General features: G+C 47.0%; 1 protein-coding gene across 6 annotated transcripts in view; it reads left to right on the top strand.

Annotated features, from left to right (window-relative positions):
- PLEKHM3 (pleckstrin homology domain containing M3) overlaps positions 1-23,838 on the top strand; it is a 227,145-nt gene extending 203,307 nt beyond the window's left edge. For 5 of the 6 annotated variants that reach the window (XM_070070290.1, XM_070070289.1, XM_070070292.1 and 2 more), the window contains one exon: positions 17,944-23,838. In XM_070070290.1, the coding sequence (XP_069926391.1) occupies positions 17,944-18,121 (178 nt within the window). In that variant the 3' untranslated portion in view covers positions 18,122-23,838. Of the gene's footprint in view, positions 1-59 lie in introns of all 6 variants that reach the window. The other variant, XM_070070294.1, reaches the window with a different exon arrangement.
- The last annotated feature ends 933 nt before the right edge of the window (positions 23,839-24,771 follow it).

Consider the following 24,771-nt stretch of genomic DNA (forward strand, 5'->3'; position numbering starts at 1 on the left):
CTGGGTACCTTTTCTGAGAAACCATTTGCTCCGGTCTGCCTGTTGCTCTTTTCTCTCAGGGACTGAGAAGAAGCAGTTCAAAGACCATTCTTAATGACCCTGTAATACTGATGGTGAAGAACAAGACTCCTGCCTGCATGTTGGAATCATGAACTGAGATGGAAGGGACCATCTGTACCTTTCAGGAGTGGCAAAACTGAAGCCCAGGTGCTAGAATTTGGCACAGCAGTTAAGATGCCTCCTGGGTTGTTGGCATCCCATACCAGAATGCCAGGGTTCGAGTCTTGGCTCCACTTCCCATTCCAGCTTCCTGCTGATGCGTACCTAGAAAGCAGCAGGTGATGGTTCAAGTAGTTCTGCAGGTGCCTGTCACTCGTGTGGGAGATCCAGGCTGAGTTCTCATGCCCTGGCTTCAACCTGGCCCAGACCCAGCTGTCACAGGTGTTTGGGGAGTAAACCTACAAAGAGGGGGTCTCTGTCTTTCAAATAAATTAAATGAAAAAATAAAACTAAAACCCAGAACCCTCAAACATTTTGTGAATGGCAAAAGAAGGATGATGACTTGGCCAAGATGGAATTCTCTTTTTTGATCCTATGACTGCCCACTCTACAGTGTATTGATTATGTTAGTGAAGATCTTTCTTGATTAAAAGAGAGAAAAAAAAAACTTCCACACAATGCTAGATTGGTTGGTTGTTTTTTAAAAAACTTTGGTCAAAGAATAACTTGGTAAATAGCATTTCTCCTTGGCCTGGTGGCTTCCATATTCATAGGTCAGAGTGTTTCAGAACAGCTCAGACTTTTTGTGAAACCCTCAGGGCTGCCCTGACACTTTATGCCTTTAAGCCACTAGATAAATATGGTACGCTTCTGAACACAGCCCTGGCTGGTGAGGCCACCGTGTGTCTTCAGGCCATTTGGTTGCTTCCCTAGATGACTGCTGTCCCCACTCAGACACATTTCTTAATAATGCTTCTAGTTAAAGACTTACAGTTACAAGTCTGGTTAATATTATATTAATTGTCTTAAGCATTTCTAACAAGCTAATTGCTTTTTTATTCAAATGGGGAGATATTCGTCATTGTCAATAATGTTTTAAGTTTCTAGCTATAAAATTACAATTCATTGTAGGAAATTTGAAAAAGTATGCAAAAGCATAAAAAATCCCCTGTAATTTATTCTTTTTCTACACATATGTATCTATATGTAAAATGAGACCATATTGAATATGTAATTTTAAATCTTGCTTTTTATCACATTGGAACCAGGAAAATAGTCATATTTAATGTATTAATTTTTTTAAGATGCATTCTATTTTATTTGAAAGGCAGATTTAGAGAAGAGGAGAGACAGAACGAGATCTTCCGTCTGCTGGTTCACTTCTCAAATGGCCATAATGGGCGGGGCAGGACCTGGCCAAAGCCAGGAGCCAGGAGCTTCCTCTGGGTCTCCCACATGAGTACAGGGGCCCAAGCACTTTGGCCATCTTCTGCTGCTTTCCCAGGTGCATTAGCAGGGAGCTGGATCAGAAGTGAGCAGCTGGGACTGGAACCAGTATCCATATGGGATGCCGGCACTGCAGGCAGCAGCTTAACCCAGTAGACCACAGTGCTGGCCCCTGTGTATTAATTGTTTTAAAGATTTATTTATTTATTTGAAAGTCAGACTTACAGAAAGAGGGAGAGACAGAAAGATCTATATGCTGGTTCACTCCCCTGATGGCTGCAATGGCCAGCATTTGTCCTAGCTGAAAACAAGCCAATGAAGCTTCATCCAGGTCTTTCATATGGGTAGCAGGGGCCAAAACACTTGGGGCAGCTTCTGCTGCTTTTCCCAGGCCATTAGCAGAGAGCTGGATCTTCAGTGGAGCATCCAGAACACAAACCGGTGCCCATATGAAATGCTGGCATCACAGGTGGCAGCTTTGCCTGCTACAACCTGATTCCCGCTCCTAATGTATTGCTTTAAAAAGATTTATTTAGGGGCCGGTGCTGTGGCGCAGTGGGTTAATGCCCTGGCCTGAAGCGCCAGCATCCCATATGGGCACTGGTTCAAGACCTGGCTGCTCCACTTCCTGTCCAGCTCTCTGCTGTGGCCTGGGAAAGCAGTAGAAGATGGCCCAAGTCCTTGGGCCCCTGCACCCACGTGGGAGACCGGGAAGAAGCTCCTGGCTCCGGATTGGCACAGCTCCGGCCATTGCAGTCATCTGGGGAGTGAACCAGAGGATGGAAGACCTCTCTCCCTCCCTCTCTGTCTCTGTCTCTCTCTGTCTCTGCCTCTCCTCTCTCTCTGTAATTCTTTCAAATAAATAAATAAATAAGTGTTTTTAAAAAAGATTTATTTATTGGAAGGCAGAGAAAGAGGCCATTTGGTTCCCTCCCTAGATGTCAACAACAGCCTTTGGTCTGGGCCAGGCCAAAGCCAAAGGCCAGGAACTCCATCCTCCCACATGGGTGGCAAGGACCAAGTACTTGGGCCAACTTCTGCCACCTTCCCAAGCACATTAGCAGGAAGTTGAGTTGAAGCAGAGCAGCTAGGACTAAACCATTATTGATAACTACCTTCTACAAGAAGAAATCTTTAAAGTCATTAAGATTCATTTAATATTTATAGGTAGGTTAGTTCATCCAATGAGGACTAGCTTAAGAATAAAGAAGTCTAGCCACTAATTTGCCGTGGACCTTTGACAAGCCATGAACACTTTGGACCTACTAGGCATATGGTGGTGTTCTAAACTCTTATTGACAGAAGAGGTTAGAGCTTTGCTACAGCTTCATTGCTTAGCATTTTGTGATTGTCTGTTTGATAGTTTGCCATGATATTTTTAGCGAAGTAGACTGATTTTGATGCTATTTACCCAACAGAATTAAGGTACAAATTTAGGCGGCAGTTCATCCACTGTTATGAAATAATGAATGTTCTGCGAGCAAATAGACATTTTCTGTTTTGCTCACTACTCCATCTAGAACAGCACATACTAATTGCTCAATAAATAATTCATGATGAGTGACGCATTACTGTATTTTAATTTTTGCAAAACTGTAGCTATAAACGCATTTTAAACAGTTCTTAAACTGATCCAGTGAAATTGTTCTCTAAGTAGTTATTGCCAAGATATGTCGCTGCACTGAGTGATGGCTACACTCTGTTATATGTTAATGACAGATGTGTTTCCCTGGGCCAATAGAGACTGTAATCTGAGGAAAGAGATGATGCCAAAAATTTGAATTTTGCCAAATTATATTTAATTTAATTTTCAAAGTATCTTTTAGGTCACTTTTTAGCAAGTACTTTTTCCTTCCCCGTCAGACTGTAAATAAGTAACCCGAATACACAATAGGGAAGAGAAGGAGTATTTACCTTTCCATACAAAAATGTTGACATTTCAGAGTGAGCAGTATGTTCTGAAATGAACTGCTTTACGTTTTAGAATTACAAAAGGTACAATAGTATCTTGGTCGTGTCAGTTTATGTTCAAGATATCTTGAGACTTTTTCTGTACAGGTAATTATGGGAAAACAGTTATGTCTCTAAAGTTGCCTCTGAAAAACTATAATGTGTTTTAATTTCAACATCTAGTACATATTATTATATCTTTATTAAGCCTTTCAGTATTCTGAATATTAAACCACTCAACAATGCTGCATCAGGAAACACCTGCACATGCTGTCTGCAACTGCCATTGATAATTATCTGTTCTGTTCCTGTTGCTTTCAGTGCACTTAAAATAGAGATAAAGGGGCAAGCATTTCACCTAACATTAAGATGCTGGTTAAGACACTCACATTTCATATTGGAGTACCTGGATTTGATGCTCCTGACCAGTTTCCTGCTACAGTGCACCCTGGAAGGCAGCAAGTGGTGGTTCAAGTAATTGGGTTCCTGCCTTCCACATGGGAGCCTGGACTGAGTTCCTGGTTCCTGGCTTCAGCCCCACCCAGTCCCAGCTGTGCAGGCAACTGAGAAGGGAAGCTGCACAGTAGAACTCTTTCTCTCCCTGCCTATTTCTCTCTGTGTATATCTATCTCTGTCTCTCTGCCTCTATAGTAATTTTTTTAAGATTTTACTTATTTATTTATTTGAAGGCAGAGTCACAGAGAGGCAGAGGCAGAGAGATAGAGAGAGAGGTCTTCCATCCACTGGTTTACTCCCCAGATGGCTGCAACGGCTGGAGCTGCGCTGATCCGAAGCCCGGAGCCAGGAGCTTCTTTCAAGTCTCCCACGCCAGTGCAGGGGCCCAAGGACTTGGGCCATCTTCCACTGCTTTCCCAGGCCATAGCAGAGAGCAGCATCGGAAGTGGAACAGCCAGGACTCGAACCAGCATCCATATGGGATGCCAGTAGGCAGCGGCTTTACCTGATACACTACAATGCTGGCCCCTCAAACAATTTTTTTAAAACTTTTAAATAGGGGCTGGCACTATGATGTAGCGAGTTAAGCCACCACCTGTGATGCCAGCATCCCATATGGATGCTGGTTCAATTCCCAACCCCTCCACATCTGAGCAAACTCCTTGCTAATGCACCTGGGAAAGCAGTGGAAGTGGGAGACCCAGAAGACGATCCTGGGTCTTGACTTCGGTCTAGCCCAGCTCCAGCTATTGCAGCCATTTAGTGGGTGAACCAGTAGATAGAAGAACTATCTCTGTCTCTCTGTTTTGTCCTCTCTGTAGCTCTGCCTTGCAAATAAAATAAATAAATCCTGAAAAAAAAAAATAAAACTTCTACATAGAGATAAAGGTGCCATCTAAAGATGCTCACACTCAGTACAGGTGTTACCATTTGAGGGCTGGCATTGTGGAGTAACGGGTTAAGCCTCTGCCTGCAGTGCTGGCATCCCATATGGGCACCAGATCAAGTCCTGGTTGCTCCACTTCCAATCCAGCTGCCTGCTAATGTGCCTGGGAAACCACAGAGGATGGCCCAAGTCCTTGGGCCTCTGCATCCACCTGGGAGATCCAGATGAAGCTGCTGGCTCCTGGCTTCGACTTGGCCCAGCCCGGGATCATTGCTGCCATTTGGGGAGTGAACCAGCAGTTGAAAATCTCTCTCCCTCCCTGTCTCTGTAACTCTGCCTTTTAAATAAATATTTAAAGACAAAACACAAATGAATTTGGACTGAATTATACCAGAGTGTGGAAGCTTTGTGGAGCCAGGGGAGCTTGTCAGTCACCTGCTTTTGACTGGCATCCCTCAGAAGCCAGACTTCCCTTTCAGCACCACATGCAGAGCAGCTGAAGCCCAGTGCGGCGCTTTCTCTGCACACCCTGTTGTCAAACACTAGCTCGGAAATTTGGGGAACCCACAAACCAACGTAAGGGCAAAAACTCCACCAGCCTTAACTAGCTAGACTTAACTTCTCACCACCCCAATTAATGGGGTGAGTTTTGTAGCTTTTGGGTACAAAAATGCAAAGATTGCATCAGAATGTAGTAATTCCTGTGAAAAACAAAAATATGAGAATTGTCATTTTACAAACTCAGTAACATAAGAGAGACACTTGGAAATAATGAACCAGTAGCTGGTTCAAAGTGTGCTTGGACAATATTAGAAGCCGCTGACTTTGAACTGATTTTATTCACACTAAAAGATCTAGTTTGTCTTCAGGAGCTGGAAGGATGAAGAGTCTTAAAGCCATTCTTTAAGAAGGGAGTTAGCACACACTTATTTCCTAGAAAGGGACTCCTATGTGGTAGATGGAAAGGAAATTGAAAAGACCTGGTGGGGAGGGCAGCTTGTGACAATGATTTGAAAGAAAATCATGAAAAGCTGGAGTGCGGAGACCAGCTGAAGAGAAGACCCCAGAGTGGGGAAGGAGCTCTAGGTGGGGCCTGGCAGGGCCGAGGTGGCCTGCAGAGCAAGCAGGCTTCTCGGGCAGCGCCGGAAAGCAGCAGCAGTTGCGGCGTGCAGGGGCGCAGGTGCTGTGAACGCCAAAGCAGCAAGCAAGGAGGCCCTTCCCCTACCTCCACTTCCCTGGGAGTGTATTTCAGGTATACTCGGAAAGCGAGGGACCTGAGTACTGGAGAGCACTTCAGAGCAATATGGAAGCCGTCTTCTCCCAGGCTAACCCCACCCAAAAGTTTCTGGGGCCTGCTTTTCCCACGGAGCGGTGTGGAGAGCCTGCTCAGGCCACCGCCCAGAGACAATGACAGAGAAAAAGCATTGCTAGGAGCACGGATGTCCCTGGCTCTCGCCTAAGCTAAGGGCTCACATTGGCTTCTCCAGTGGCTTCTCTTTTGAGAGCGCCCTTTGCTGAGTACTACTAGCCTAGAACAAAGTATTAGGAAATGATGAGCCCATCTTGTTAGGAGAGCTGTCTGATGGCAGGAGACAAGTAGGGCAACAATCTGAAGGAATGACAAAATGCTTTGTGTCTTTTGTTTGAATGCCTTTCTCCTCCTAAATTTACATCAATAATCAACAACCAATAGCAATTCTTAAACAACTAGTCTTGCTGCTCATAAAATTGTGTAGGGCTGATTTTCTGGACTTTTTTACATTTTTCTAAGGCACCCATGCTTGACATCTTTAATTTTAGCTCTACTAAGTGTCTTAGTACTTTGAGGAACTGAAATGTGATGTTAAATAAAAGTGTGTCAGATATATATCCTCCTATAAATTATTATTTCTCTTGAAAAGGCTTACTTGAAGAATTTGACTGTTAAATTTTTCAGTTTTAGCGAAAAAAAAAAAAATTTTTCAGTTTTACAGTAAAAAGGTAGCACGGTGAAACAACATGGTGTATATATAAATTTATTTCTTTCTTTTATTTGGAAGGCAGAGAGACAGAAATAAAGGCAGAGATAAATCTCCAACTTTGGTTCATTCCGCAAATGCCCACAACAGCTAGGGCTAGGCCAGGGCAAAGCCCAGAGACAGGCACTCAATCTGAGGCTCCCATGTGAGAAACAGGAACTCAACCACTTGAGCCATCACCTGCTGCCTCTCCGAGTGTGCATTAGCAGGAAGCTGGAATCAGAGCCAGGATTCGAACCTAGGCACTCCAACATGGGATGTGGGTGTCCCAAGCAGTGCTTACCCTTAACACCAAACACCTGCCCCATGTGTACACAAACCAAAATCATTTATTTTAATCTGTATTAACCTAATCATATCCTCATATTCAATTGCCTTTGCCTTAGATGTAGCTAGACATTTCTAAACATCTTTTGAGCTCTTGGGCATTTTGAACCATTTAGAAATTTTTACCAAAAACCATTGCTCTCATTTGTAGTTCTCTATGGCTACAGAAACAGTAGAAAATGTTTAAAGCCTCCTGTCATTCCCTTACTTTATCAAACACTAAACAGATTTTCCTAAAGTAATCCCAAGAAAGGACAGGCATTTGTTTCTTGAGGATTATATTTACAGCTAGGTGAATCTTAAAATGAAAACTTAGAAGTGTCAGAAATATCAGTTTTTCCTATCCCCAGAAAATGATTTCATTCTTGTCAAATCTGTTATGATTTTCTGCATACACCTAGAGCATGACTGAAATGTCCTGTCATGGATACAGAACTAGTCAGAAGCATTTATTAAGCACTTGCACAAAGGATGCTGGTTGAGTTAATGTCCCCAGTAGGGTAGCAAAATTAACAAATGAATTAATTAACCCTTGTTTACATTCTGTTTGAAAGCCAAGATTTTAAGTAATGCTTTTGTCAAAGGTATTAGCTGAGCTTGGTTTACAAACTAAAAGTGCAAGACCTGTGAAAGCCAAATGCTTTGTGGCCTTCAATCAGGGAAAAAACCCTCCTTGATTAACTCTGGGGCTTAAAGAGTAGATAAAAAGATCATTGCCGGACATGCCAATTGTTCTTCCCAGATTTGGGTCTTAGCAGGTATTTAAGTATGTGTTGAATAACTGAAGGGACCATGTGGCTGGTAAACGGAAAAGAGGGCCAGATTTCAAGACAGAAGCCTGGAATCAAGTCCAAAGTTGTTTGGCCACTTTCTAGCCTGGAACCAGATAGATGGCTAGGCATTGCATTGTGTCTATTTATTTACTTAATGACTAACTTAATCAAAATGAGAAAATAAATAATACTTAGAGAGCTGGTGTGAATATTTTAAAAATTAATTTATGTAAAAAAGGAGCAAAGGGCCATACAAATATTACCTAATTTAAATGTCTAATTTTGAATTTACTGAATCTGTATTTACCATTCAAAACTATCAGAATAGCTCTACAAACTATTACACACACCCCTGAATTGGCCAGACATTTAAACAAAGGAGCGGATTTTTGCAGTCTCAGACAATTCAAATCAAACCATTTGGATACATTTTTAGCCATTCCACCTCCATACCTTCAACCAAAAAAGGGAAAGTCACAATGAAGAATTGCCAAATGCCCAAACCTAGTCCATTTTTTGTTCTGCAAGGATCAGCAGTATGTAATCCAACATTTCTGGATCCTTTCCTGCCTTCCTTACCATCCTGCCTGCTTCGCCGGGAGTCTGCACTGCTGAGCAAAGTTGAAAGCATTTGGAGAGTTCAGATTTTTGGTTAACCTGGAGCAAGCTTTGACTGAAGGTGGTGCTCCAGGCAGTGGCTGTGAAACCGGAACACTGTCTCCCCAGCTGTCAGCACTCAGCCATCATCAGTTTCTTCCTGAAATTGTATATTAACCTTTCTCTATTTTAACCTTCCTACTCCTCCCAAAAGCATAGATCTGTTGGATCGTAACTATTTGCTTACATTTTATTCATTTTACCTTAGACTGTTTATAACATGATCTGAAAAGCATTCCTCTCTAAGTATCTGCACAGCGCATATACACAGGTGCAGACACACACTGTGCATGGCACTGGCTCATTTCCTAGGTAAGCGAAATTACAGATTGTTTGCTTATGTTTGTTTACTTACACAAAACAGAAGAAAACACCATCCTAAAACATTAAAATAACCAGGCCCCAATAACTACCTCCCTTAGCTAAAAGATTTAAGTAATCATCTTGGTTTCTTGGAAAAACCAGTAATAGCTAGTGGCCGTTCAGGGCGCCTCACATAGTAGCCATTCACAAAACCGCACTCGCATGCCTGATAACGTGCACTTATTTCTGCACCCCACCCTACTCCTTGCGGGCTCTGCAAAGTGGAAATCAGCCAGCCCTGCCCTCTCTGCAGGCCTGTCCTTTTGCTTGTCAGAGATCCAGCCAAAACTAAAGCCTGAATTTCAATCCAAGTGAAATATCTGAGGCCATTGCCTGAGCCAAAAATAAAAACACGGCAGGAGGAGAACTCCACATGAACAGAGCAGAAGCGTTTCAGTGACCTCAGCTTGAGGCAGGGGCCTCTAGCAGCTTCCTGTGACCTCCCTGTGTGCAGTTAGAATCTGGAAGGGTGCAGACAAAGCCATCGAGCCTGTCTCTAATTGGTCTCACATCATCAGCATTCCAGAACAGGAAACTGTCTGCAGCCAGGAATTCTTGCTTCTCTGCCATAATATTTGAGAAGCCAACCTTTCTCCCTGCACACATTTAGTTCTGCTAGCCTGCAGCAGGTTTGTTTTCTTGGTTTCCATACCTGTAATGAGAACATCATGTCTGTCCAATCTCTTGGCAATGGGCTGTTGGATTTCTAGGTTAGGAACTTGCCCCTCACTTGCCGTGGGTCAGTAAGCTAATATTTAGGTCGAAGACTGTCCATAAAATGTATTGTCTCATTTCAGGGTACATGTACCAAGCCGCAAAGTGAGATGTGAGATGTGTGTTGCCCCAGAAAGGTGAAGATGTTCCCATACTCCATCCCAAAACAGGCCCCCATTTGCCCAAGTAGACACATTAAAAGCGTTGCCCGGTCCGTGGAAGCAGAACTCCTGTCTTTCCTTCCCAGGCCCACACCCTGTGGCACATCCAGTGCTGAAATACAGCCGGTTCACTCCAGTGCAGCTGTCTCAATGGTTAAAACACCAAACTGTTTCCATATAGGGTGCTCAATGGCTGCTGCCTCTTACTAGCCCTTCCCCGCCCCCAAAACACCCCACAGCATTTAACAATTCTGTTTTGTTCCTGGGGAGGGGGGTGCTGATGAGGCCTGGGAGAAGGCTTAAAAAGGAATCCTTAATGTTTAACTGAAATTTTATGAGGTAGTAGCAGAGTCAGCTCTTTTTGGCCAAGTTCCTGATAATCCCAGCTATTCATATACACGACTTCATGTAAGCTGTTTCATAGCTTGATTAACCAGTGCAAATAAATAAAATTAAAAGCAGGCATGTATACCTTAAGGCTCATCTCCTTCAGTCCTGACTTGTCACCCTGAGACTTTCCAAGGAGGAAGCAAAACACGCAAGCTCAGTCCCAGAGACCTTGAAAAAGGAGGGCACAGCCCGGAGTGGCTCCGTCCCCTCAGCCACACACAGAATCTGCGGGTGAGGAGGAAAGCTAGTCACACCTAACCCAACCTTCTCTTTTACTTCTGTGGAGAGTGAGGTTTAGAGAGAAAGTAACGTACCCAAGACCACTGTGATGCCAAGACCAACCTGGGCCTGGGCTCCTCATGCCAGTCAAGCTCTCCTTCTGCAGTAAGACATCTCCCGGATGTTTCACTCATCTCCTTTTCATTGCAGAAGTTGCTGAATAGAAATTTCACAGTTGCATAAAAGCAATGTATTTTTTGAAGCAAATGCAAAAAGTTTTGTCTTTGATTTGTCAAATGCCCTGGATAGGGCATGAAAAAGCAGAAAACACTACAGATGAACAGCTCAGGGAGTGTTGGCCAAAGAGCAGATAAACACAACCGAGGAGTGGGGAGGCACATTTGGCATAGTGGTTAGGACACACGCATCCCACAATGAAATGCCTGCGTTTGACTCCTGGCTCCAGCTCCCTGGGAGGCAACAGTGATGGCTCAAGTACTTGGACCCCTGCCACACAAACGGGAGATCTAGGTTGAGTTCCTGTTTCCCATCTTCCTCTTGGCCCACTCCTGGCTGTTATACACATTTAGGGAGGGAGCTATCAGATGAGAGATCTCTCGTGCTCTCGCTCTCTGCCCCTCAGTAACAGTAGTAATCATAGTAATTTATTTATTTATAAAAAGTTGAATTGAGGCCGGCGCCGCGGCTCACTAGGCTAATCCTCCGCCTTCCGGCACCGGCACACCGGGTTCTAGTCCCGGTCAGGGCACCGGATTCTGTCCCGGTTGCCCCTCTTCCAGGCCAGCTCTCTGCTGTGGCCAGGGAGTGCAGTGGAGGATGGCCCAGGTGCTTGGGCCCTGCACTCCATGGGAGACCAGGAGAAGCACCTGGCTCCTGCCATTGGATCAGCGCGGTGCGCTGGCCGTAGCGTGCCGGCCGCGGCGGCCATTGGAGGTTGAACCAACAGCAAAAGGAAGACCTTTCTCTCTGTCTCTCTCTCTCTCTCACTGTCCACTCTGCCTGTCAAAAAAAAAAAAAAAAAAAAAAAAAAGTTGAATTGAAAGTCAACCACCAAGATGGCTTCTGGGTAGAACTGAAAAATCAGAGTTGACAGATTGCTCAGTAACGCTCTTAATAATTTTAACAATGCACAGAATTGTATTATAGGTATTGATTTCTAAAATGATATTCACATTTTAGAAATTATCTTTAGAAATCACTGGATAGGGGGCTGGCTCCATGGCTCACTGGGTTAATCCTCCACCTGCGGCGCCAGCATCCCATATGGGCACCGGGTTCTAGTCCCAGCTGCTCCTCTTCCAGTCCAGCTCTCTGCTGTGGCCCGGGAAGACAGTGGAGGATGGCCCAAGTGCTTGGGCGCCTGCACCCACATGGGAGACCAGGAGGAAGCACCTGGCTCCTGGCTTCGTTTCAGCATAGTTCCGGCCATGGCGGCCATTTGGGGAGTGAACCAATGGAAAAGGAAGACCTTTCTCTATGTCTCTCTCACTGTCTGTAACTCTACCTGTCAAATAAATAAATAAAATCTTTAAAAAAAAAAAAAAAAACACTGGATTGCTAATTCCAGTGAGTTGCAGCTGTTTTAATCAAATGATGTGTTAAAATATATATTTTTGAAAGTTATTTGAGTTAAGTACACTATGCTGGACATTACTGGTTGGTGAGAGTATAAGTAGCAGCAGTTGATACTTGCAAACGCAACTGTTCAGGTACCCTGGGCACTCCCCCTGTGATGCCTTTCCACGCAGGCTAGGTCAGTGGTTCGCAACAGGGCTGATCTGGTCCCTCATGGCTGTGTCTGGGGACGGTGCTAATTGTGACAACTCAAGGATGGAAGGGGACGCAGGGGAGGAGTTGCTTCAGGCATCCAGAGGAGCGAGGTAAAAGATGCTGCCGAACGTCCCGCAGTGCACAGGACAGCCCCTCACATCAAAGAACTCGCCATGGTAAAATGTTAATAGTGCTGACGGTGAGATGCCTAGATTAAGGGAAGCCATGGATGGTTTCAAGAAAATATTGGAAAAATCCCTTGGATGACTTTGGTCAATAAGCAGATATTTCTCCCTACATTCACATTCTCCGTGCTCCTGGGAAGCCGGAAGGAATGGTCCTTGTCTTCTGTGGTGTACAGCAACAGCCAAAAACCAGCGGCAGTGCTTATTGCTGGGACTGGCTGACTGCGAAATGAAGACACTGGCTTTCTTTTGATGTATCATGCAGGAACACCAAAGGGATCTTTAAAAGCTCTTTCATCACCTGTTGCAATTTTCAGCAGTGATGATTACACTGGTAGATTTGCCTGACATGAAAGATACATTTCTGCAAAGTTATGTGTGTTAAATTTTACTTCAGACAGAGTCAGGAAAGTCAGTAAATACTTGGGAGCCAGTGAATCTTCTTACAGTGGAAAACTCATCAGCAACAACAACAGACAGTCCAGTTAAGGCATTGTCAAGGGATCTGAACAGACATTTCTTGGGAAAAGAAATGCACATGGCCAGCAAAAACATGAACAGTGTTCAATATCGCCAGCCACCAAGGAAATGCAGTCACAACCACAGTGAGACATCATCTCACTTCCATTAGAATGGCAGTTATCAAAAAGACAAAAGCTAACACATGCTGGCGTGTGTGTGGGAAAAGGGAATCCTTACACACTGTTGGTGGGAATGCAGGTTAGTATAGCCATTCTGGAGAGCAGTGTGGAGGTTCTTCAAAAAACTAAAAGCAGTTCTGTAGGACCCAACCTGTTACTTCTAGACGTATGTACAAAGGAAATGAAATGAGCATATGAAAGAGGGACCTGCACCCCCATGTTCACTGCAGCACTATTCACAGTAACCAAGATAGGGAATTGAGGTCGGCACAGTGGCACTGTGGTTTAATCCGTGACCTGCAGCACCGACATCCCACATGGGCACGGGTTCAAGTCCCAGCTGCTCCACTTCTCATCCAGCTCCCTACTAATATGCTGGGAAAGTAAAAGAGCATGGCCCAAGTCCCTGGGCCCCTGCCAACCACATGGGAGATCTGGAAGATGCTTCTGGCTCCTGGCTTAGGCCTAGCCAAGCCTGGTTGTTTTGGTCATTTGGGGAGTGAACCAACAGATGGAATAGCTCTCTGTCTCTAACTCTGCCTTTCAAATAAATAAATACAGAGAATCAACCCAGGTGTCCATTTGTGGGTGAATGGCAAAAATGTGATATATATATATGTGTGTGTGTGTGTGTGTGTGTGTGTATAAACATATATAATATATCTCACATTTTTGCCACACACACATATATACATAAACAACACAGTGGATGGAGATCATCATGTTAAGTGACAAGCCAGACACAGAAATAATGTGTGTTCTCTCATTTGAAAGTTTAAAAAAATAGTCAAGGGGCCGGCGCTGTGGCAAAGTGGGCTAAGCCCCTGCCTGCAGTGCCCAGCATCCCATATGGGTGCCAGTTCAAGTCCTGGCTGCATCCCATATGGGCACCAGTTCAATTCTCGGTTGCTCCACTTCTGATCCAGCTCTCTGCTATGGCCTGGGAAAAGCAGTAGAGAATGCTGAAGTGCTAGGGCCCCTGCACCTGCATGGGAGACCTGGAAGAAGCTCCTGGCTGCTGGCTTCAGATCGGCTCAGCTCTGACCAGTGCAGCCATGTGAGGAGTGAACCAGTGGATGGAAGACTTCTCTCTCTCTCTGCCTTGCCTCTCTGTAACTCTGTCTTTCAAATAAATAAATAAGTCTTAAAAAAAAAAAAAAAAGTCAATCTGACCTTAGGATAGTAACTCTAAGGACTGGGAAGTGTGGGGGGTGGGAGTGGAAGGAAGCTGGATAATAAGTATCACAACACAGTCAGATAGGGGTAACAAGTTCTGGTGTTCCACAGCACAGTATAGCAACTGTAGTTCACAATACAGTGTTATATGCTGTAGATAGAACTTCATGAGCAGGGCTGGTAGACACCAAACGCAAGGAAACAGAAAGGCTAGCTATCTGCTTTGATTCGTTTACTATATGTATATGTGTTGGAATGTTCTTCTGTACCCCATAAAAATAGAGAAGTATTGTATGTTACTAAAAATTGTTTTAATCTTTAACTGAAAAATTTCTTTTAGCAAAGTCCTATCCTTTAAGAAGAATACACCTAAATAATGCGTTTTAATGCAAATGCTGTGCTTTTCTTGCATGTTAAATTTTTATTACAAAGTTCCATGAATTTTATGTTACAATTTTATTACAAGGTTCCATGAACAGTTTCTCTGTTTCCTTCCTTTTCCTGCCTTTGTTCTTGTCCTTTAAAGAGAAAGTTGAGGGTAAGGGGAGGGGTTAACTATAGATGTATCTGAATTGGGGAAGGTCATTGATCAATCCATCCATCCGTACAACAGTTTAAAAGATGCCTGCTGGGTTACAAATTATTAGAAAAAAGGACTTGGTTCTATATTTAAATCATTAATTTTTTTTATCTCATACTTTTTTTTTCTGTTTCAGTTACTGACCTTTGGCTAGAAGGAGCAGGTGCACTGGGCCCTGCACTACTCTATGGGTGTTTGTTGCACCAGAAATATCCGATAAGGCTCACTCTCTTCACTCACTGGGAGCCTGGTATCAGCAGAGATAAGGGAGTGGCACTGAAGGAACCCAGTTTTCTCCTTATCAATCACTGCCCTGGGGCAACATCCCCGGGTGTATAAACCACTGACTAACCCAGCAGGGCAAAGGGGCAAGAAGGAGGAAATTTATTTGATAAAGCTATCATTAGTGTCACTTTAGTGACAGGAGGTTATAGAGGTGTGACCCAGGTAGGACAAAGCCACTGCCACTAGGAAGGAGAAGCATTGGGAGACCCGGGTCTGACCTTCATTCCTGCTGGAAGGAGGGTGGGGGCTAGGGAGAGGCCAGAACTGACCTTGCCATGTCCAGGACAGCGCCAGTCAGGGAGGCGATGACACACCTGCCATTTACATGGTCCTTCCACTTATATTTGCTCAGTTTTTCCTCACAGCAACCCAGCGACTGGGAAAGGCATCATTGTGAGCAGCTTGTGGCTGCTTGGTGCCAAAGCACCAAGAAAGTAGTAGTCCAAGATCCCTGAGCTACAAAGAAACCTGTGAGGAGGCTGGCACTGTGGCATAGCGGGTTAAGCCACTGTCTGCAGTGCTGGCATCCCATATGGGCATCGGTTCAAGTCCAGCTGCTCCACTTCTGATCCATCTCTCCGCTAATGCACCTGGGAAAGCAGTACAAGATGGTCTAAGTACTTGGGCCCCTGTACCCACAGGAGAGCCTACAAGAAGCTCCTAGCTCCTGGCTTCAGAACATCCAGCTGTGGCCATTGTGGCCATTTTGAGAGGAAACCAGGGGATGAAAACTATCTCTGTTTCTCCCTCTGTCACTCTGCCTTTCCAAAAAAATAAATAATAATAATAATGACGATGGTGAGGATAATAAAAAGACACCTGTGACTTGGCGAGGATATTCTGATTGGAAGCCCTGTGCTTCCATGTACCAACACGCTGGGCTCGCTCCCATGACCAGATTTCAGCTGAGCAGCATGGCACACACAAGGAGGCTTGTCTGGGCTGCCAGGAGTCCTGTGTTAGAGCCACGGCTCCGTCTTCAACTCCCTGCGTCCCCCGGAGACCGTCAGTGGCCCTCCTACAGTCCCAGTTTCTCAAGTGCCAGGAAAGGGTTCACTGAGATGTCCTTGGGTCTCCATAGTGACACAGGTGAGGTCAGGCCGCAGGGCAGCCCGGGCGGTACAGCAGAAGGAGCAGACCCAGCTGAATCGAGAGGCACTTAGCCCGTGCCCACCTTGCCTAGACGCTGTATCCGTGAGCCCGTCTGAGCTTTGCAGCTCCCTGTGAGGTGCTTGCTCAGGCAATCCCTGCTTGGATCAGGACTGAAGCTCAGAGCCAGGCACTTGCTCGACAGCCTTGTCTTACTAGGGCTGCCACACCAAATGCCGCAGACCGGGAGGCTGGAACAACACCAGCGTGTCCCTGCCAGGTCTGGAGGCGGGAGACCTCAGGTCGAGGTGCCATGTGCTCGGTGGCTGGTGAGGTGACTTCCTGCCCGGAAGGCAGCAGGTTTCTTTCTTTTCTCACGCGACCCTTCCTCAGAGGCCTAGAGAGGAGCTTCTTGTAGGACACCAGTCCTAGGCGATGGGGAGTCACCCTGTGACTTCATTTAACCTTACTTACCTCTAAAACACCCCATTTCCAAACGCAGTCCCAATGGAGGCAGGCCTTCAACACATGACTTCTGAGGGGGCACAGGTGAGTCTAACAGCCAGCCATCCAGGAAGCGAGCTGCAGCACCCTGCCTGCTCTCCTGACCGTGGCACATTGCACTGGGCCCAGGAAGCTGCGTGGGGTAGGGGTTGCTGGGTGCAGCAAAGCCCCGGGGTGCTGGGCTCTCAGCTGGACCAGACAGCCCCTCCCCAGGGTCATCCTTCCAAGTCTCTGCCCGCACCCCACCGGCCGAGGGTGGAGAGGAAGATCCTCCTTTGGCCAGCCTCTGTGACTCTTGAGTGGTAGCAGGGCTAAATCAGCGGCAGGCCAGGTCCTCAGGGCCGCCCTTGCAGCCCTCTCGGAACCCAGTCCAATGCTGGACCCTCCCCAGAGGCTGCTGGCTGAACAGGATTCTGCAGGCGCCATTCCTTGGCTGCTGGGATGAGCCAGAGTCACTTGGCGTCACTGAAGCGTGGAAGGCTGAGGACTCAGCCCACATCAGCGGGGCTTTCACTGGGGCAGCGAGAGCTGGGCCTGTCGGTTATTCATTCTCAAAACCTGGGCAGTGCAAACAAGCTCTTCAGACTCCCGAGCAGGGCTCCACTCAGCCGAACCACAGGCGAGTCATCCGCCGGGAATGTCTCCTCCGTAAATCATACTCTCTGTCCTGCGGTTGGGGAAGAGGAGGAACGTTTTCTGCACCACTCTCCGTGCCTGACTTCTCACACTCGTGTTGCAGAGGTGGGAGGGCTTTCCTGATGTTTAAAAAAACCTCACAAGAGTAAGACCTCAGACAGTGTAATGAAATACTCAGAAAATGAAAATGTGTCCTTAACGAGTAGAAAGCCACATTTGCAGGCACGTCACGCTGGGCTGGTCACCGGCATGCGAGCGTTGTTGGCTGGCAAGGCACGTGGCCCTCCCTGCACCTCACTTCACCCTAGAGTTGCCACCCACACTTCTCTCCTAGTAGAGAGGAAACCAGCGCGGGGCTTCTGGTGCTCTGCCCCTTGTCACTGTCATCACAAAGCCACTAGTTGACTGCCAGCTCCCCTTCGTCACAAGCCATAATTCTCTCCTCAGTCTACTTCTAATCAGGGGGAAAAGAAAAAAAAAAAAAAAAAAACATGTTTTTCAAGAAAAATTTAACCTTGAGCATTTTGGAAAAGGAAACAGCCCATTTCTGTGAGTCATTTCTCTTCCCAAGTGCAGGAACGTCCAGACCGTAGAATAATAGATGGTGTCCCCGCTGCCCCACAGGCCACAGAACTGCACGCATCTGTGTCCTGTTGGTCCAGTCTCACTCACCCCATCCATGGTTGCCTTTTGCAGGTGTGAAAGCTGTGGAGCCGTTTTCCATTCCGAATGCAAAGAGAAGTCTGTCCCCTGCCCGAGGTGTGTCCGCCGAGAGCTGCAGAAGAAGCAGAAGTCTTTCTGGAGGCGGCTGAACATGGACGAGAGCCTGGAGGAGGCGTGCGCCATGTTTGAGCTCTCCTATCAGAACACCTGATTCAGGCCGGCCCCCCAGCCAGGATTCACCCAGCAACCACCCACCAGCCCCAGGTGGCTTCCTAACTAGCCAGTTAGCCCCCTTTGGAAGAGAAGCCTGTCTCATCCTCAGCTAGATATAGCTAGATATATATTTATTTATTTATCTATACACATACCTGTACGTCCTGTGCGTATGTTCTGTATAAATCATTGTCTGAAGGTTCCCAGAACCTCTGGGGCTCAAGAAACTACCAGTCTGTGAATTACATTTAGCCATGAATTTCAGCTGCTCGCCCCCAAGCAAAACGTGGTTTCCACGCAAGGCTTCCTAGTGCAGACTTTTTCTTAGTTGGCCGAGTCCACTTTATGACACAAGACACAGGTGGAAGCATTGCCTGCAGGACAACAGTGCTCCAGGTTATTTCTGTGTTATTTATTTTTAGCTCTCACAGAGGCTGAGGTGACTGGGGCAGGCACCCATCATCATGTGTTTCATAGGAAAATCTTCAAAACACAGAAGTGCCCTGGGCCCTTTGCAGGGCCCAGTGTCCCTTGGCTCTCTCGCCTCAGCTTTTCTCGGGGAGGTAGGCATCACCTAGGCAGGGCAGAGTGACTAGAAGGCAAGTGTGCCAGCTCCCGGCCGGCACGAAGCATCCGCAGGAGAGCCCGTTCTGCTCTGATCTGAAGTTAATCTCAGAAAGCTCTTTGCCTCAGAGAGAAGAGACCCCTGCAAGTAGTGACCGCCTGTTGCTGGCCCATTTGCTGGTACGAATCGCGGCCCTTGCCCCAGGATGTGCCTGGCGAGTTGTAATCATGGCTTTCTCAAGAAGAGTTTCCAAGGGCATCGGGGTGGTATTTACGATGTCCTAGGATTATTGTCACAGCCACTGGTGTGTGACTGGCAGACAGGGTATGTAGTGCATATATTCCGAGACACTCTTCAGTTCCTTCTCGCAGGTCCTGTGCCGGCAACTCCCACCCGACTGCTACTAATGCTTTATTTCTCACTGTTCGTCACTGCACTTTCATTGAGACATTTGTCAATGTAGCCACTCTTGCTTCACATTGTTTTAGTTGATTAAAAAATCAGAGTCACCTGAAACTTAAAATAACCAGCTTTATTATAAAGGAAATACCAAGCTTCCAGTCATGATTAATGAATTAAACCTAATCTTATTTAAGTAAATACATGCATATCTATTTTCCACCTTACAACTAAAAGCTCTAATATAACATAATTGGAATAAGGAATCTAATGAGTTGCTTTGCTACTTGGTAGGATAGCACTTCTCCCACTGCAGTGCCCTTTTGAGAGCCAGCAGAGCAGCCACGGTGACCGAAATGGCAGGTTGGTCCGCACTGGACACCTGACGGCTCTCTGCCCTTCTGCCTTCACCCTTTCCAAGACAGGAAGATGTGCTGGTAACGCAGCGATTCCCCGTGGACTTTGCGGGAAGATGCCTTCATGGGTCAGCGGTCCCACCGCTGTCCGGAGCCGGGGAAATTGCTGGCTCACCAAGTGCATGAACGTTCAGCCCCACTGCTCCTTTCCCCACCTCCTGCTCCCTCCAGCTCCCAGCCCGTGATACTCCAGGAGGCGACGTTTCAGCCTGACGTGTGCGCTTTAGACGTTAGCGTTCCACCTCGCAGCCCGCGCCACTTCTTTTGGCTCTAGAACACACAGCTGCGCCTCGTAGCTGAGCACCACACGCGCATTTCTTTTCTGAGTCTACAGTAGTCACAACCAAGGCATGAAAACTTGTTAAGAGTTTTCACGAGCTGCCTCGTGGTGCCTTTTACTCTTAGAAAAAACAGGTTGACTTTGCCCTGCCTCTAGTTAGAGAGAAAGTTGTACACAAAAGGAAAAGGATGGAAAATCTCAAACACTTGGCAAACAGGCAAACAAATTTGGTCATCTCCTCTCCTCCTCCCCTTGGTGAAATACAGTATTTATATTTTCCAGCCTCGGAGAAGATAGCAGAACATGATCTTTCACTAGAGAATTATAGACCTGCTTATTATAAAACAGATGTGCTCCCATGGCGAAGTGCCTTCTCCCTCCGCCCCCAGCTCCCTGTCACTGTAGCTTACTTTTGCCTTCGCTGTAATTAATGTATCTGTGATTCCAACTGTCAGCAAGGCCATTCCCAGCACACTGCACTTGGAGACCTGAAGTGCACGGCCGTCCTCCCCTTGTGACGTGTTTGCTCTGTGTACAGAGGCTCCTGGCCCAGCTTGCAGACATCCGGGGCTGGAGCTGCCGAGAGGCCAGGGTGAGATCCCGGGTCCCTGATCTAAAACGCCTCTGTTTCCGCCAGTGCCCAGGGAGAGGGCCCTGTTCAATCAGGGCAATGCGCCCCCCCCCCCCCGAACTCCGAGGGAGAACTTGCCTCCCACAGCACTTTCTGCTTATTTTCAAAAGGGGAAAAAAATAGATCACCATCAGCTACCCAGAATGGGAACCGGGTCCCAACTGCTTCTGTTTTCTCTCCTCTGTGGACAACCCTGATGGCCTGGTCGGTGCCGGCCGCAGGCCTGCGTAGACATTCCTTGCCACCACCACCCCCCAAATCAGAGGACAGAGCTGTGCCAGCTGAGGAGCTGGGCCTGCCATGAAAACTCAGAATTGCTGTTTTCAGCCCAGAATGCCTTGGAGCACATGAACGCCCTTACTGTTTGCAAGCCTAACAAATTACTTGGTGCACTGTTAGGTAATTGTTCCCCTGCTTAGAGACTGTCGAAACAAAAGCAGAGCTGTGGATTACCACCTCCTTAAAACCAAGCTAATACCTGCTTTTCCTCGTGTTCCGTTTTTTATCCCATATTAAATATCTCACACGTAAAAAGCATCCGAGAAAATGGCCAATTAATCTCCTGGAGCTGGCCGCCGGCTCCGGGGGAGCTGCTTCTCACTGACAGGCCCGTTCCCTGGAGTGTCACTGGAGGAAATCCCTCCTCCCAGTGCCAGAAACTCATGTGTGAGACGGTCCAACCCTGGTGAAATGTTGGCATCTAACCCCGCAATAAAGAAGCCAGTTCCTAAAATAGACCTCACTGCACACGGCTGCAGGAAGGCCACAGAGTACTTAAAAAGACGGCAACTGGAATGGGGGCCCTGCTCCCCGCCTCCCCCAGGGCCGCCTGGGCCCAGAGTTGAAAGCCTCTTTATACAAAAACCATGTCCACTCTTGCCGGCCGCCTTCGCGTCATTGTCTTCTCCAGGGGACTGTGTCGTGGTCATTTTCATGGCCGGAGTGCTGGCTGGCATGGCAGGAGCCAGACGAGCTGAGAGGGCGGTCATGTTTCAGCTCCTCAAGGCCAGGTCTCCACCGCAGAGGCAGTACAGCTAGTGCGTAGGATGTGTGGTTGCCAACATGGCGCCGTCCTTCAGACATGTGCACCAGGACCATGTCCTGACTTCCGGCCACAGAGAGAACTGGGCTGGTCGTATCACTTGGGCTGCCCTGTACAGCCTGACTGAGCCGCAGCACGGCCTGGGATGTAGGGGCCCCTGTTTCTCTCTCTGAGTGCTACATCTACATGCTGAATATCGACACCTCAAAGAGGCCTCACTTCCAAACCTGAGGCCTTCCTCCCTACTCACTGGCCAAAACAGGCCCTCCATAAATTAATCATTTATCAGGTGGAACTGACGATGCTTCATGCACTCACCACTTCCTGCAAAGGGACGCTGTTCAAAAAAGACACTGCCTTCCCCTCCCTTAGGGTAGAGCTGATGGGGTTGCTCATACATTTGTGCAGAATTAGTGACCCCTCCACTGATCTGTTACTGGATCAACTTCAGCTTTTGCTTCGCACACTGCCTATCTTCAATGCAGCGGTTATTTTTATTTATTTATTTATTTATTTTTGCTTCTCACGGTGAACAGAGATGTGTGCAATTTTCCCCCTTTTCTGTTTCTTGAGTTTTCTAACCCATTTTTCTCCTTATTCTGCAATGGAGCAAAAAGGTAGGGAACCTGGAGTAAAACTGCAAGAACACGAGTCATAAGCCGTATTCTCCTCTTCTCCGGACTGCACTCGTTAGTACCAGGCACCAGGAGCTTCGCGCCAGCACCTTGCACCTCGCTTCCGAGCCTGAGTAGAAAAGAGCTCACTGCTCTCAGCGGACTCCAGCGAGGAGCAAATGAGCCCTGCTCGGTTCATCAAAACAGACAGATGTTGATTTTGATCACGTGGGACAGTGTTTTGCCAGCAAAGTCTAGCACCCAGCAGGCGTCTTACTGGCACAGAATTCTAATTTCATTGGACTCAAAACCACTGACTCCCGTGTTTTAGTGGATGCACAGCTGATGTGAAACCCGGGTCGTTGTTCACCTCTAGTCGGGCATACCCGTGTTGTCAGGGGTCTTATTTAAGACAGCTTCCAGATGATCCTGACATGGAGCGCTTGCCTCGGATGTGAGGGAGGGAAGGCCTTACTAAATGCAAATGAGACAACAGCAGGTTTTCTTTGGTTCCTGGTGAGAAGAGAAGCCACTTGCAAACCTCCTCATCTTGTTAGGGAGCTCCTGAGTGAAGTCAGTTGTTGCCAGGGTAGGAGACTCGGGTGCCTCTTCAGTGAGATCCCCTCCTACTGGTGGGACAGCTGCCAGCCACCCTCTCCCCTCATTCCACCCCCAGCACGTGCCCCATACTTCCATCTTCCTTGCCCTGAGTTCCGAGTTTGGAGTGCCAGCCCCAATTCAGACCTCGTGGCTCATAAGCCAGCTGGCAGACGCGGCGGTCCTGTGGCTCCTTCTCCATGCCAGCCTTCCCGTTTGTTCCCCTCCCTGTAGGAGTGCCTTATAGTACCGCCTCGTGCTTCCAGAAGCCTGCAGCTTCTCCAGCTCAGTGCTCAGCCCTTTGCTTCCTTCCTGCTGGCCACTCTTCATACAGACGTGCTCAGCGTCTGTATATTCTATGAGGCATGTCAGACCTCTCACCTCCCTTGAACCGGTGCCTTAACTGCACAAGGAGAGGAGTTCAACCACATGGGTAGTAGAGAGGTAAAAACACTGGCGACTCAATCACAGAAGGTTTTGGCTTTGTTTTATGCTGCTTTTTTCTGCACTCTTTTTGTTTGCTTTCTGACTCTCATTAACCAAACTCAGGGGAACATCAGGCCAATGGGTAGAGAAATAAAACCCACGATCCAGAACAGAATGTATAACATCGGTGAACTTGGCCATTTTCAGGCTCAAAATTTACACACAAGGATTTTACTTTTTCATTTACTATATAAAAGATGTTCTTTTGCCATGTGTTTCCACATGGGAAGTGGGAAGCCTCTTAGATAAACTGTGACATTGACAAATGTCTCTCAGTGTGGTGTGGGCAGCCCCTTGAAGTGATTGGGCGTTCACCACGGGCAGTGAAGGGTAGTGACCATGGCCGTGCAGGAGATGTCTTCTCGTCACCTTTCCTTATTTTTGCTCATTCAGCACAGGACTGACGAAAATGTTGGGTTTGGGCTATTAGATCACTCCTATTTGTAATAGCTAATGTGCTAACTTACACATATGTTCTTTCTACTTTCTGGATATCATTGCCTTTTGTTTCAGCATAACAACCATATTTTTGTTTGCATCATTTTCCAAAATATAGTAACTGTAATAATGTAAAACTGAGGTGTTGTTGACAAGACCGCTGGTTTTTATGGTTGTCCGTCACATAACTAAAGTGCACCAGTTCCTAATGTACAAAGTGATCTCTCAATAAACTACGCAGAAAGTACTTCCTCTTCTCTTAACTTCATTCTTGTTTTTGAAGAAGTGGTGAACATCCACGATGTCTGGATGTTTCACAGACAAGATTTATTGTGTTGAAAGTCAGCTACCAGGTTTTTAAATATAGCTTAATTTTACAGATAGACTTGGTTTATCTCAACTCATCACTCTACATTATTTGCATCAGCCCTCCCTATGCTCTTGAAAAATACAACTTGGAAAAAGGTGCAGGTGTCCTGGTCTGGGCCTTGCAGGCTGCATCCACGCGTGGTGACTTCCAGCGCTCACACTTGCAAGCCTTCCTAACGAACGCCCTTCCTCAGCCTTCTTGCCCTGGCCCCATCCACCGCTTATGGCTCTGCAAACCAGAGGGGCTGTGCCGGCCAGGCAGCACTAGGCAAGGGCACTGGTGCTTCCTGCAGGCTATTTTGGGAGCAGTGAAGGGATAAAGAGTGAGAAGCAAAGAGTAGATACTGGTGATTAGATGCCACCCTCTGGGAGTTAGGAAGTGATTGGAAATCTCTGCACTGCCTCCCGCCTGGGCCGGTCACCCTTCCACCAAAGGGCCATGGGGCACAACAGCCGTCCACATGGACCCTTTGAAAAGCACCATGGAAATGCACTTTCCCCAAGACAGACGAAAAGAAATGAGAAAAGGCACAGCTGGTGAAACATTTACCAAAGGCACAGCCTGGGCCTTCCTGCCTGACACACCTAGACAAATTCGCCCCCACCTCTCCTACCTCACCCTCAGGAACATGGTCCCGGCTCACGCCCTCTCTTTCCAAGGAGTCATTGGACTTCATCCTCACACGACACCGCCATGATCCGTGATAAAAAGAGACAGGTTAATGTTTCACTGATCAAGCTAGATACACAGTGTGGGCAGAGCCCAGGTTCACGTGATTCATAGGACAGGTTCACTTGTCCCTAGTGGAGC

The sequence above is a fragment of the Oryctolagus cuniculus genome, chromosome 3 (assembly GCF_964237555.1).
Source record: "Oryctolagus cuniculus chromosome 3, mOryCun1.1, whole genome shotgun sequence".
In the NCBI taxonomy this organism is placed as follows: Eukaryota; Metazoa; Chordata; class Mammalia; order Lagomorpha; family Leporidae; genus Oryctolagus; species Oryctolagus cuniculus.